The sequence below is a fragment of the Egretta garzetta genome, unplaced genomic scaffold (genome assembly GCF_000687185.1).
Source record: "Egretta garzetta isolate BGI_Z169 unplaced genomic scaffold, ASM68718v1 scaffold29, whole genome shotgun sequence".
Classification (NCBI taxonomy): domain Eukaryota; kingdom Metazoa; phylum Chordata; class Aves; order Pelecaniformes; family Ardeidae; genus Egretta; species Egretta garzetta.
In genome coordinates, this window is record NW_009260796.1 from 116,211 (window position 1) to 131,370 (window position 15,160).

The window sequence follows — 15,160 nt, forward strand, 5'->3', positions numbered from 1 at the left end:
TATACTACGGGTAAGATGAGAAGCAATGGAAAAAGCTCTGAAAAGAACAACTTCTTTGTTTAGGCTTCAGTTTCTTGCGGTTTTGTACCCAACTCAGAAATTGAGTTTTTGAGAACTGGGGCTGGTAGTTCAGAAGAATCACAAGTGGCTGGATTTTATCCATCCTTGGAGGTCATTGAATAAAATCTGTAGGTGTATCCTATATCCTTTAGATTCTGATCTCTAAAGAACACATGAAGATCCCTTGTACATAGTTTGAGATACCACTAGTAATTTTTAGATTGCCCTGGGAAATTAATTAGTTTTCATTCAAAATGAATGGATTATTTACTCTCTAAAGTGAATTTTGCATCAACAACAATAGAAAAAACCTTCAAGCTTGCTACTGGGGAATTTCCTAGCCTGTAGAAATTGAAGACATTTCTTACTGAGGTCCCTGCAGACCATTGCTATAGCCGTTATCGTCAGCTTCTCCGGCAATGGACAGGTTCATTGTAGTCTTCTCTACTGGAGTTTCATTGGATTCCCCTTGTGTGTTATCAGGATGACGGCAGCTGCTATAAGGAGGGAAGAAAATAGAAATTTCCTACCTGGCTGATCACTTCATTCAGGTGATGCCTGAGAGATTCAAGCCACGGCCTGAACTGTATCAGCAAAAGCAGTTTGTTGCTCTGGCTATTTCTGTTGCTGAAAGTAGTGGTCAACAGGGACGAGGATATTGTAGTCAGAGATTCATGTAAGAGTGAAGAAACTTCAAATACACAGGGTCATTGACTTCTCAGCTGACTTCTTAAACTCAAGATAGTCTTTTTCCTCCTCTAATGTGGTTTCAGATGCTTAATGCATGAAATCTTAGGTTCCTGACTTTCATGCTACAGCATTCTGCACATGGACTAATTTCAAACTGCACCACATAGCAGCTTCTGCAAAACTTAAACTGGATGTGGGTAAACCCAGTTTTATCCTGAATTGGTGAACTACGAGGGGGAAAAAGTATGTTGGATGCACCCTTCTTAAATGTCCTTCTTTCATGAATATTTACAGGAAAACTGGTATGTTATGACTCTTGTTCAGTGGTAGCTGTAACTGTTCAGACTGCTGCTATTGAGCAGTATCAAAAGGCACTTGCAAATACTTCAATCGGTGCAAATTCATTAAAGCCTCAGTAGAAAAGGTACCAAAATTCTAATGTGTGTGCTGCTGACTGTCACTCAAAGATGTGTCGTGCAGTCTGTCAGTCCAGATAATTTTTGTTTCACCAACAGAAAGGGTATTTTAAGGCAACTCTTGATTTTGAGTCAAAAGAATAAAGGATATAACTGCTTAGAGCCAGTATTCTTTACCTTTCATTTGACTGAGGTGCAGTAATAGTCTCTCATTGGGAATTAATCCTGATCCCACTTGTTGGGTACTGGAGGAGCGCTAGCGAGCAGCTGCGTGGTGCTTACCTGCCCAGGGGGGTTAAACCATGACAGTAGGAAGCTGGTCTGTGCACTTGGTTGGGGTTTGAGGATCCTGGCCCGTCGCTCCAAGCTTGCAAACTCTCTTGTAATAGGAAGTCCAGTTTTTTAAATCTAAACTTTCATTGAAGGAAAAAAAAAAAATGCAGTTGATGCTAACTGTATTGATTAAATGATCAGGGAAGTAAAAACATAGGATTATTTCTTCCCTTCCTATTCCCCAGCAGGAAACTGAATGTGTGAAGGTGGTGAGTTATAAAATCCCCCTCCATGTGTTCAGTTATTGGTAAAGCAAGCACGAAAGGTCAGATTTTTGATATATGGAAAAGCAGATTTTGTTGCCGCACTTGTAACTACTGTGGTTTGGTTTCAATTAACTCGTTCCTGTAATCTGTGGATTACAGGTTAGCTCTATTTTTGGAAAAGCAAGACTTCCTAACAGATTGCCCTGGAGGTGGCAGATGGCATTCTTTACTCTGCACCAGCTTTGCAGGGTGTCCCTTGCTAGTGGTGTTGAGGTGTAAAACAACATGGCCATTTGCTAAACTTTTTCATTTGCTTCGAGGAAGAAGTTGTAGACTCTGCCTTGCTTGCACTTGTCCCTTCGTAAACGTGTTTTTTCACTTGCATGCTTCCTGTTCAGCTGCAGGTAAAAAATCATATGTGCTCTTGGTGAGCGCTTCCCATCTAAGAAGTTGTTATATTTCTGTAGTGAACAAAAGAATTTTTTTAAGGAGCTGTGAGATCTTTTTGTGGATGGAAATAACTTCAAACATTTCACAGACACCTCATAAGTTACCATTTCTATGAATGCTTCAAAAGACTGCCTTGTATTTTACGGTCTTGTGTTTTTCATACTGAGTTGCTTTAGGATGTGGGGTTTTCTTTGGTTTTATTTTTATTTTCAGAAATTGAAAGAATTTTGAATATTAACATGGGCTTTTCCCCTCTTTCTCCCCCCCCCCACCCCTTCAAGAACCTTTTTAAAACGCTGGGGTTGTTGGAGTGGTTGAATTTTTCCTGGATTTGAGTGAGAAATTCAGAAGACTGAAGCCCAGGCTCACTGTCTACCTTTCACGGAGGCCCAGCCGTGAGAGGACAGAAGAAGGCACGTGGCGAATCATGACAGCGGACAAAGAAAAAGACAAAGACAAAGAGAAGGACAGGGATAGAGACCGGGATAAGGAGCGAGACAAGAGAGACAAGGTGAGGGAGAGTGAGAACTCACGTCCTCGACGGAGCTGTACGTTGGAAGGAGGCGCCAAGAATTATGCGGAAAGTGACCATAGTGAAGATGAGGACAATGACAACAACAGTGCCACCACCGAGGAGTCCACAAAGAAAAGCAAAAAGAAACCACCCAAGAAGAAGTCTCGATATGAGAGAACAGACAACGGTGAAATAACGTCCTTTATCACAGAGGATGATGTTGTCTACAGGCCTGGAGGTAAGACATTCTTATGTTATGTTTCCTTTGAAAGTAATTGTGCACCAGAGCTACCAGTTAGTTGGCTGCAGCAGACAGCGCAATGTGCTATCCGTTAATTTAAATTACGATTGTCCTAGGGGCAGGTTGCCACGTTTCCATTGGAGACAAACATGGATATGCGTGCAAAAGGTTTTCACTATATCTTGTAATACCTGATTTGTTGGAATGAACCTAGCTCCTCTTTTTCAAAGAGCCACCCTTTTTTCTTTCTACTGCATTAATTATCTGTGTATCGTATGGAATTTCTGTCCCTGGGAATTTCGAAGCTAAATTGGATAAAGCACTGAGTACTTTGCTTCAACTTTGAAATGAGACCTGATCTGAGCCAGAGATTTGACTAGGTGGCATACAGAAGTATCTTCCAACCTTTCTGACAAGGTTTTTCTGCAAATCTGTGATTTCTTTGTAGAGTTCCTCTCCTGTCTTCTGTTTGTGAAATAATTCAGGTGATGTAAGATCTCATACCTACTATGCCATTGATTTCAACCCCCTCGTTAATAGCTAGCTAATGGCTATGCACAGCAGCTTAGCTGTTGGTCCATGCAGACGGTGTCCGTGTCAGCAGGTGTCTGGGATGGTTTGGGGACAGAAGCAGAAGCTTGCAGTGTGCTCTTGGATGTCTTGGGACATGCTTCTTCGTTACTGCCAAGTTTGCATAAGGTTTTTAGGTTCTCATGTAAGGTTTCAAGATCTGAGCTATGGCTGCTGCCAGCTAACTTTTTCCTCAAAATGTAATTGTACTTGAAAATTAGATTATTCAGCTAGCTGTGTTCCTCATTTTGAGTAAAAATTTCTGTGTTCATCTACACAGCATTCTTGAAGTGTTGATTGCAGTTGTTTGTTCTACCACAAGGAATAGTTATGTTTGGCTTTACTGTTCAAAGCACTGGCTTAAGGGCTCTGCTAGTTTTATATTACTTTTCTGTAAAATGATCAGTATGCTGCAGTAACACTGCTGGAACAAAATAGAAATGGATTCAAACTGAAAACCATGGAAACTAATGAGGTAAAATCTTGTCCAATTTTTCCATGAGGTGCTGTATATCTGAACTACTAAAATCTCATTGTACGGCTACAGATGTAAATGTTTTACATGCTCTATCCAGTTGTCATTGCTGTAAATGCTCTAAAATGCTTGCTGTATGTGTGGGCATTATCAGGTGCAGATACAGATGGGCTGAAATGCTGCTGGTTTTGGAGGTGTTGCATTCCATGCTTATTATTCTGTGTGAAAATTCTAGTGTCTGTTTTCACTTGGATCTACCAGTGTTTGTCGGAATAGCTTATCTATTGAAATGCTTCAAATATCATTTCAAACCCTTCAGAAGGTATGTTTTTTCTCTTGGTCATGGCTTGTAGCTGAGTAATATTTGTTGCTTGAGCAGTAGCAATAGGGAGCCTGCAAAAGCATCAGCTTTGGTGGCAGTCTTGTTTTCAATGTCAGAGGATGGAAAATAATTTCAAATCTGTTAAGAACAGCTGTTGTGTGGGCCCGGTAGCACAATGTGATACGCTGGCTTTATTGCAAAAAGACTTTGCTTAAAACTAAGATGGAAAATCAGTTTGTGATCTCAATTTGATCCTGTAGTAGGATGGAGAACTATTAGCACTCTTGGTCCAGTAGGCGCAGTGCTTGGAGTACCTCTGACGGAGCAGTACTTGCGTAGAGGAAGATTTGCGGAACAGCAGGAGCCAGTACTGCAGTTACACAGGTTGCACCTTTGCCGGATAATTGGCAAAGGAGGGGAGAGAGCCTGTAAATGCTGGCAGCGTGGGGAGAGCTTAGATCGTTTATGCTGTATTTTTCACGAGCGGATCCATTCAGAAGAGAAATCTTCTTTATGTACAGCCTGGCAAGAGCTTCTGTTATGGCTTGTACCTTCTCGCTTGCCAGCAATTACACACTGGGGGAGACTATTTATGGTCTGAAATGGAAGGTAAAGCCTCAGTCACAGCACAGGCATGGAGATGTCTCAGAGAACCTGCCCGCAGCAAATACTCTGTAAGTGCTGGCCAAGCACCGCTCAGGCCTTAGGGGGCTGCAGGGAGCACACGTGGTTGGTAGTGTGGGAGAAGAATCTCCAAGAGGCAGAGTACCTTATCAAGTGTATTTTGGTGACGGTGCTTGCAGAACCAGTGACAGGGAGCTGGCTACTTGGGGAGCGATTCCTCCTTACGTGAGTGTTGTTTGGAAGAGGTTCCATGATCTGGTAAAGGATTTGAAAGCTGGTCTGCCCAGTCCCAGCAAAGGCTAGTGCTGGCCACAGGCAGCTTGCTTCGTTTTCTCCCTGCCCATCTTTCTGCATCCTTTGAAGAAAAGGGGGTGGGGGGAAGCGGTTGTACCTGATCTGGAGGAGGCTATCTAGTGAAGGAACAGGGAACGCCACAGAACCTCGTGATAATTGAGGTATCTTACAGCTATTTTATAATTTAAAAATATCCTTATTAAATTTTACACTTTATTAGCATAAGAGATGCACCCTGGAATTGAAACTTTTCTGTTCAGTTTGCTTTTTGTGCTTTTTTAAAAACTTGCATCTGTCTCTTGTCTTGAAAACTGCAGAGAGCAACGAGCTCACGCGTTACGGCTGGCTCGCTGTTGGAGGGACATGAGCCTAGCTGAAGCCTTCATTGACTGTACTGCTTTTTACTTTTTAATTAAAACATAACTTCTTAACAGGAGTGAGATCTTGAATGCACATTCCAGTGCATACTATAGTCTAAAACAATTCTAGCATCTATTACAGAAGAAACTCTTAGCTTCTGTCTTATGGCTAGGTTACATATAGGGAGATGTATTTGTAGCTAGGGGTACAAATTACATAAAATTTAAGAGGGATTAAGACAGTTTAATGAGACTTGCACAGCAAGGATTAGAAAGATGAAAATTAAAGGTGTGTGCAGAACGGATAGCTGTCTTCAGCTTACATCTTTTAGGCTTTAAGGAAAGGAAATCTTTTCCATTCGTTTGATTCTCTTAAATACTCTTATCTGATATGGATGGATGCTAAAGGTCTGTGTTTTCTTACTATGAAGTCCTTGGTTAAAATCTCATTCTGTGTTTACCCCATTGCTGCATAGTATTTAATCCAGCACTTAATATTACTTTTTTCTATGCTGACCTCAGCAGCTATATTTGAGTAATAACAAATAAACTGTAAATAAATAGATAATCAAGATCACTGGAATTTTTCAAATGAAAGGTTACGCTATGCTGTTACTATATAAATACTGCTCTTATTAATTTGCATAGATATAATGAATGTATGCATAGCTTTAAACCAGGTATTAAAATTTATTGAGTAGAGCTCAGACAACACTATGGAATTAATCTTCTCTACTTTGCAGGAAATCACACAGGCCTACCCTAAAGCTTGTTGGCCCACTTCCCCATCTGTCCTCTCTGTTGCCATAACCTCCCTCCCGCTTCCTTCCAAATCTAATCTGTGGGTTTTTTTTTTTTCTTCTCTTTTTCTCAGTTCTTACCTTGCTTTTGTCAAAATGACTGTCATGGTTACAGATTAATTTTGATTGTACAGTGTGTATTCAGACTTGCTTATAGGTTTCCTTAGCATAAGGTAACGATAGTATAAGGCAGTTGCATCAAGGCTGAGGTTTTTCTTTTTTCTTCTCTTAGATTCAGTTAGATTATTTAAAGCTGAATTTCCTTCCATTTCTAGTGCAGATTGACTGCCTTTTACCCTACTGGCTTTTTCCAAACCACAGCACGCTTTGAAAGGGTTGATTAGCCATACGGTTTGCATGCAGTGTGGTTAACGCATGGCTCCTAACTGGGCGCAGTCGAAAACTGGTGGTCTTGTTTCGTAGTATGTTTTTTTGCAGTCCTGCTTTTTTGATTGTCAGACTGGAAGCGAATTTGAATACTTTAATACTCTGCTGTGCAAACCAGACTTCAGAACTATATCTGTTGTTTGGGTTAGACAATTGGGGTCTGTGTATGAGTTTTCCATATAGAAGAACATACTGAAGTGCTGTCAGTGTATTGTAATGGACTTCAGTGGCTAAGGTGCTTTGAAACATGTGTCCAGGCTTTTTCCAAGTGCCGTGCTTCTCCAAACACCGTTGGGTAATACAGAGGATTTTGTATAGACCCTGCTGTTGATACTTGGATAAGAGAATGACGTGCCTAGCTGGAAGAGGGAGCTATGTGATGGAAAACAAATAATGCTGTCAGTAACTTTACATTTCTGGCCAAGGTAATGAAAGATGAAAAAGGTAGCGATGATACTGTTCCAGAGAAGCTTTTTTCCCTCCCTCTTCTGGAGGGCAACAACATGCTTGAAATCTTACAAGGACCTGATGTGTGGAGGTATTCTTCTCGTGTATCTTCAGCTTGTCCTTGAACATGAAGATTTTCTTTTCAGTACCCCAATAAATTGCTCTTATGAAATAAATGGGTTAAGATTCCGGAACAAGTACATAGCAGAAATATCTGCATCGAAATAATTGCCACTTATGTGGATACTTTTATCACAGAATCACACGGGTTGGAAGGGACCTCGGGAGCTCACCTAGTCCCACCCCCCTGCTCAAGCAGGCTCTCCTACAGCATGTTACACAGGACAGCGTCCAGGTGGGCTTTGAATATCTCCAGAGAAGGAGACTCCACAGCCACCCTGGGCAGCCTGGGCCAGGGCTCGGGCACCCTCAGAGTAAAGAGATTTTTCCTCATATTCAACTGAAACCTCTTCTGTTTCAGTTTGTGCCCATTGCCCCTTGTCCTGGTGCTGGGCACCACTGAGAAGAGTCTGTTTATTGCCCTGTTCCTTCTTGGTCTCTGAACTCTTGCATGCCACCTTTCTTGCTGGAGGAAACTGTATCGTCCCCTTTCACCCTTGGTCCATTCAACGTGTCAGGAAAGGGGTATTACTATATTAAAGCCACAGAACTTAATACGGAGGATATTGTTGCTACAGAATAGACTGCTGTAGTGTCGTCATGATGGCACCTTGAATGCTGGACTGGAAAAACTTTGTTGGATGGAAGGTCTAAGTTGATTTAGAGCCTCAGGAAAACAGAGGACTTGATATGTCACCTGGAGATGAGGACAATATTGTTTGCTCTGCCTACGTAGAAACATTTAAAAGGATCTTCAGGAATTAAAAGGATTTATGAGGATCTGTTTCTACAGTGACATCAGTAGCTATATAAACAGCACATCAGCAAGCGGAATCAACACGAGGTAACCCAAGGTGAAATGCTTCTGCAGGGACAGTAGTGCGTTATAGGACTTGGTCGTTCTCTAGCAAATTGCTTTGGAATAGCTTACATGAGAGCTTCTGTTCTAGGTGTTTTAAGATCTGTGTGAAGCTGGAAGAAGAGGTGCAGAGCATCAGATATGATATGTGGATCCTGGAACATCTGTCGTAGTACACGAAGAAACAGGAATGTGTCTCTGCCACTTGGAGATGTTTTAGGCAATCACTGTTTGGGACAGCTATTGGACTTTTTGGTTTAGTTGCCTTTTTTTTTTTTTTTTTTAAAGGTATGGGAAGTCACTGTCACTAGGATGAAAGTGAGATACTGCTGCTGGAAAATATAACTTGAGTTGAGTACTAACTTTTCTGGATTTGTAGGTTGATGTCCCTTTAAAGTTCTGTTAGATTGCTGTCCCCGAGTGCTGTTCGGGAGGCACCGTAACCCCATAAGCCATTATCTGGACAGGCATCAGAGAAGGAAAGAGTCTGAATTTGCAGGTCGGATGCACTGTTGTGAAATACTGCTGCTCAGTTGTCACCAAATGTATCAAAGTGAGAGCTTACATCCTTTTCACTTCGATACGTTCTGTGATGATAGAGTATATGGCCGTTTTTCAAAGGGAGCACTTCATAGGCAATGAAAGAGTTTGCAGTCCTCAGTGGCTCAGATTTGAAGCCTGCAGGTGCTGGGTTATTGCACTATCACAACGACAAAATAACTAAAGATGGTGGGTCATCTTTTGTGGGAACCCGCAGGCTGGACATCAAAGTGTCCTCTGGAGTGTGGCCAGCGGAGTTCCAGTCACAGCGGAGCCAGACTTACATTTACCCAGGATCTAGTCGGACTGACATTTCTTCTAGCTGTCTTAAAATCCGCTGTCAGTTTGGTTAGCAAGCAAGTATTAGGACTCCTAAATTTCTAAGTTTTAGGTTTTGCTGATGTAATTAATTTTTAAATGTTCCCTTTATTGTAACTGTGCCAAGATGTTTTGCATTGTTGTAACTGAGGAAATCGCTGAAATGGTTCTTTTAATCTAGAAACCTCCATGAGCTTTATAAAAACAGATATAAACAAAAACCAAACCAAAGTGCTTCCTCCCTCTATTGACCTGATTAATAAGTGCTATACTGGTATTTTTGTCGAATGTCGGTGAAACTGAAATGCGGGAATTTGGCTCCTGCACTGACAGTGATTGGCTTGCATCTGGCATTGACCCGTGTGTTTGTCATTCTGCTAGATGCTGCCTTCTATTTATTCTGACAGCTTTACCAGCTGAGAAAGGAGGCAGTGCCAGAATTAAATATGAAAATATATAATAATATGAACATGAATTGTTTCTATACACCTTGTTGTCCTGGCAAGTGTTTTTTAGGCTGCTAAAAAGTTGGGGGGAATAATTAATTCTTTTCTGGGAAGTTTTTAAATTTGAATTTTATACTTGGGCAGAAGGAAGAGAAATGCAATGACGTTATTTTTTCTGCTGTAACTTTTAATTAGGAGGTCTTTGGCCAGACTGTTGTTTGCTGTCCACGTTGCATGCGTTGACCAAGTTGGTCACGGAGATGGGTATTTCTGCATGTGTGGTCTTCCCTTCCCTCAGAAGCTTCGCAGTTGAAACGAGCACATATTCTAACATGGCTCTGTATTTCCCTCTTCATTTGAACGTCTGTTACCATCGTGATCATTGAAGCAATCAGATATTCAGCGACAGACTTTGGGCTGCCGTAAATAGGAATAACCTCAGGAGCTGTGCTGCTTAATGTCTTTGTCAGAGTTCCCGTATTTTTCATGCTTGCAGCACTGTGTTTTCAACCTTTCTGCATATGTGAGTAGTGGTGAGGAAAACCCATAACAATCTCTTTTTAGAAGAGATTATCCTTAAGACTTTTGTCAGAAGGATTTTCTTTGAAGTTGATTGAAGTCTGTAGAGAACTGTTTCCGCATGCAGCTGAAACCTGTGTGATTGTTCTGTGCTACTGGATATAACAGCGGTTTTTATTCTCAGCATCTGAGATTTTATGAAAAGTGTGGTTTTTAAAGATGAGGCGAGTAGGTGAATAATATTAAGTGTAGAAAATACTAAATGCTACATGACAGCATACATTGACTACTTAACTGCATGTAACTAATTTTCTGTAGCTCTGCTATTAGTGTAAGCAGTGCACATAAGCCAAACTGGAAGAAAAAGAGGATGCATTTACTGAGTTCATATTTACTCTTAAACGTGGCAGGCGTTGGTCTGTACATGGACAGCTGTTGGTGCTTGACAGATGGAGTCTTAAGTGCAGATCAAGGTTGATCTAGCAAATGGATTCCTCTGGCTTTGCTTGGCTTTTGTGTATAAATCATGAAGAGCCGGGCTAAGGAGGTGAGCGTAGCAAGGGCTGGGTGTCTGGGCCTGGGGACATCGCTTAGCCGACGTTGGTCTAACAGGTAGTTTTTCACATTGCCTTTGTTACTACATGAAATGGTGATAGTATTTTCATAACATGAATTGTGCAAGTGGAGAATTTTAGATAAGGCTTTCTCTATAAGGTTATTGTTGATACTTGACCTGCGAGTCGTCCCTGTGTTCCATCAAAACAAACCGTGGGTCGCTAACGAAATGAGCTGGGCTACCATTGACTGCTGTAATGAGGTGTTGCTAAAAGTAACATGGATTATGTGAACTCTATAAACGTATGCTATGTACTGAATGAACTTCATAACATGTTCCCCGAGAAGCCCGTAAGGCAAAATCAAAATACCTTGTAAAGCTGGGGTATTTTGGAGCTGTTACAGGATGAATGGGAAACTTTGCGTGAACACCTCACTGATGTAATTTTGTGTGTGTGTGACTACAGCAGCTACAGTTGAAAATTTGTGGTTTAACTACCATAGGTGACTGTGGAATACTGATATGAGCAGTTTTGCAGACTGCATTAGGGAATTATTTTTGCAGGGGATGAATGTAGAAAGACTGTAAGCTAAGCAAAAAGTAATACTTGAGAGAGAATGCAGCATGCCATCGTGAAACTAGACAGATGGAAATTTTGAAATAAAAACACAGTGAGTGGGAAGGAACTCTGGAAAAACTGGACTAATGGGAAGGAATTCCTTGAAATAGTGGTTTTCAAGGAGTGAAAGCAGAGTTTGTGGCTGCAATAATTGTGCATGGCTTGTCTTCAATTTCTTTCAATTAAAATAGTTTGAACTTCTACTGTATGAACTCACCAGCCCTTTTTCTTACTTTCCACTCTGTGGAAGTTGCCACGTCTTTCACTGATCAAGAAGTGTTTGGTCAATTATAACAGCAACACCTGTGTAAGCAGTAAACTAAACTCCCATTTCCGCTTCTGTACTGGGAATGGTGCGACGGTTTCCCATGTAGTGCAGGAGTTTACGTTATGCCAGAAGATGGTTTTAACTTTTATCTGGAGATTTTTCTGATAAATTGGGGGTGGAAGGGAGTGAAATTTAATCTGTCAGAATTTTAATCTGTCAGAATTTTGATCCTGGGACTAACCTTTGCTGCTTCATTTTGGAACGCCGGTTTTGTGAAAAGACCTTGGAGAAGTATTCGGGGGGGTGGGGTGGAGGAGAAAGCTCATAGGTGAGAGTAGTATTTCTCTATGGGTTTGACACCCAGGACTATGTGTAAGCAGGCTAAGTGCAGAGTGTGTTGAAGTAAGACTGCTTTTTTTTATTGTTTCCAAGTGGAACAGAAAATGGAAGAGGGTAAACACAACTTGAGAATTGATGAAAATAAATTCTCCTTTAAAAGTTATCTCCATTTTCATGTTACTGCTTGATGGGCTGCACTGGTGAGGTATTTATGTCCGTGACTGGATATCTTCTTATTGATTTTTTTTTTTTCCTGCAATATCATAAATTTGGGGCAATCTGTTTGTTTTCCTTTTGTTCTAAAGAGGTAGTTTTGTATAAACAGTATCCAGTCGCAGAGCATGTGTTGCTCTAAAGAAGCATCTCAAGTAAATTGGGCTACAACTGGAAACATTTCTCCTTTGTTTCGGCATTGGCAGGAAGAATGGATCTGTCTAGTCGTCTTTTTTTCTTCAAAGTCCAAAATGCATTAGTGATGCTTTCACCAAAAGCACTAAAGATATTTAAAGCAAAAAAAGGATCAGAAACCGTGCTGTAAAAGGAGCGGCTGGATGTACGTGAAAACTGATACAGATGTAAGACTTTTAGATTTGTATTGTTTGTTTAGGAAAGAAATACACCTAAATGTAGATGTAGGTATATTTTTCTTTGGCTTGAAAATTTATGCTTGTATCTATAGTCGTGATTGTATGCACTTAATAGTGCCTTTTTTTTCTTTCTGAAATGGGCATTTCTTATTTCAGCAGCTGACTAGCATGGTACCAGCGTGACCATTGCACTTGAAAATGAAGAAAAAAAGGGTAGCATACCAGTGTTAAAAGAAAGTAAATACACTTCTGCTGTAAGATCAGCTTTACAGCTGCTGCATAATTTGTTCTGTATCAAAGGCATCTCAGAGCTATTTACAAATTTAAACAACAGGAAAACAGTTTTTGTTTCAGAATTTTTTTTTTAAAATAGAGATTTTTTACAGTGCTGCTAGGTATTTGCGGGTAGGTGGGTATCAGGCTAACAGACAGTAAGGAGAATATCACGTAAGCTTACTTGACAGGAGCGTCTGTGTTGGCATCGCAGCAGGCTTTGAGGCAACAGACTGCAGTATTTGAAATACAGTGAAAAGCATCCTCACCCGAGCGACATGTAGCGTTGGCCCCTTCTGAACATGTGCTTCTGCTCAGGCTGCACCAACTTACAGAACGGGTTACTCTCTATTCATTTGTCTATTCAGGACGAGGAAATGATGGGCCAATTACTAGGGAAATAGTAATGGCTGTAATTTCTTCTCCAGTTGAGGGCTGTGCAAATAAAGCCCATCCATAGTTTGATGAGGTGTTGTAGTGTTGCACTTTATCAAAAGGGCAGCTAAGGGAGAGAAGTTGAGCAACCATTTGGTGTTTGTGGTGGGCTTGGGAAAAGAAGAGTTTTCTCTTCCAAGTCCTCTTGGCGTGCTCGTTTGCCTGCCAGAGCACGGCGTTACAATTATGCATGGTCCAACTGCTTAAACTCAAAGCCATGTAAAGATGCCAGTTTTCACATTAAGTACAGCTTCATGGCCCAGCTGCGTACTACTGATTTCTTTTAATGTCACCATTGACTCATTACCAAAACTTGGGAAACGCAAGTGAATGGGAAGTGCATGAAAAGAAAGATTCTCTATCTTGAGTGATAACAGAGCCTTGATCCCCTTAATCTCTTCAGGTTTTTGTGTGTATTGGCCGATCGCGTGCTCGGTTCGAAGACATCGTGGAGATTGTTCCGTTGATTTTATGTAGACCGTGACAACTTCTGTTGGTTTCTTAGGGCTTATTATTTGTGCTTGCATGTAAGGTATGGGAGAAACTATCCATAGCTGTTGTTCCTCAAGCGAGTTGTAATTTGCACATTAAGGATTTTTCATAGAAAAAGAGAAATAAGGTTATCAAAAAAAGTGAGGTCATGTGGTACATTTATGGTGCTGCTGCCTTTTGTGTCTTCCACAGTGCTACGGAAATGAGTGTCCATGAAGCTCTTGAAATGCATCCAGTTCAGGGGTGAGAGACAGGTGGCTGCGCAGGCATTTGTAAAACGCTGGTGAGAAGCATTTGGAGCAAATGTTGCACCTCTAGCAAAACTCTGCTGCGACCTTAAAGGCTCAGAAAAGACTGCTTTTAAATGGCATGCGTGCAGTAAACCTTATCTGTTGTTAAAGAAGGAGCTCTTAGACTATCTGGTTATTGAATTAATTTTTTTACTGGCCTGCACTCTTATTGCCACCCCTCCTCCCTTTTCATGTATTTAATTGAAAAACAGTTTTAAGACGGGAGGATGCCTTAGCATGAGTTAGTGATTGAGCATCTGTAATGTCTTTGCTTCCAGCGGGGCATTTTTTGGTAACACTGCTTTCTCTAAGAAAAAATGTTTGGTTTGCACCAGAATCGTTAACGAAAGTATGTCTGAATGCATCTTGCAGGAAGAACTGTATGGTGGTGTGGACATGCATGAAAAGTGCAGAAAAATAATTGGTGTGGGAAATCATGTAGCCGGGTGCCTGAACTGCAGAACAGTTGCTTTTATAAAACTGGGAACTGCAGACTACAATTAGCTGTCATTAATTTTGTTGAATAGAAATATGTTCCATTTATTGTACAATCAGGAGCCAGGCTTGAATGAGTTTAAATAGATGAAATCTAAATTATCCTGACAGTCCATTAAACAGCAGCAAAACCCCTTAAAGAAAATGGATTCGCTATGATACCAGTTTATAATAAAATCATTTGCCAAATAAGAACTATAGTCCAGGCTTCGGGAATACTCCTGCGAGTTTCAAATGAACACAGTAAATTGGTTGAACCATTTATTGCAGAACAGGGCTCTCGCACATTGTTTTCTGACAAGGAGCCAGCAGTGTTGCTTGAAATCTGCTCAGAAAAAAAAAATCAGACTGGCAATTTGTTTGTTGTCAGCCATATGGGGGGAAGAGAGGCAACTGTATAGCTCCCTACCTGTCAGTGGTAATAGTTTTCTAGTTAAAACCATGTGTTTGTCGTTCCCAATGCGTTCCTCCCTGCGTTTCTACGTTTGTTACTAAACCAGCATGCCAAATGCATTGCTGTCGATAGAGGCCTGTTTCCATTCTTGACCTTTCTTCTCGGGGGTTTGGTAATTTTCCTGTGTTTTGGAATACAGGGAAATTCAGATTTCAATGTTTAGAATTTATTGAATGTTGCAAATATTTTTTTGGATCCTTTAAAAGGTACCACTTGGTTATTAACGATCTGTAACTGCTAATATTCTTGCTCCTAATCGTGTGTAACTCTTCTGGGGGGTGGTGGGGAAGGATTTGTGCCATTTCACCGAGGCACTGAAATGAGGAGCCATGCTCCTTGGGGCTCCCACTAGTTCTTGCACA

The 15,160-nt window shown here is 41.0% G+C and overlaps 1 protein-coding gene across 1 annotated transcript in view; it reads left to right on the forward strand.

Moving 5' to 3' along the window:
* The first annotated feature begins 2,582 nt into the window (after window positions 1-2,582).
* Window positions 2,583-15,160, forward strand: part of RERE (arginine-glutamic acid dipeptide repeats) — a 183,130-nt gene continuing 170,552 nt past the window's right edge. The window contains exon 1 of the mRNA XM_009646779.2: window positions 2,583-2,907. Coding sequence (XP_009645074.1) covers window positions 2,583-2,907 — 325 coding nt within the window. The remainder of the gene's footprint in view (window positions 2,908-15,160) is intronic.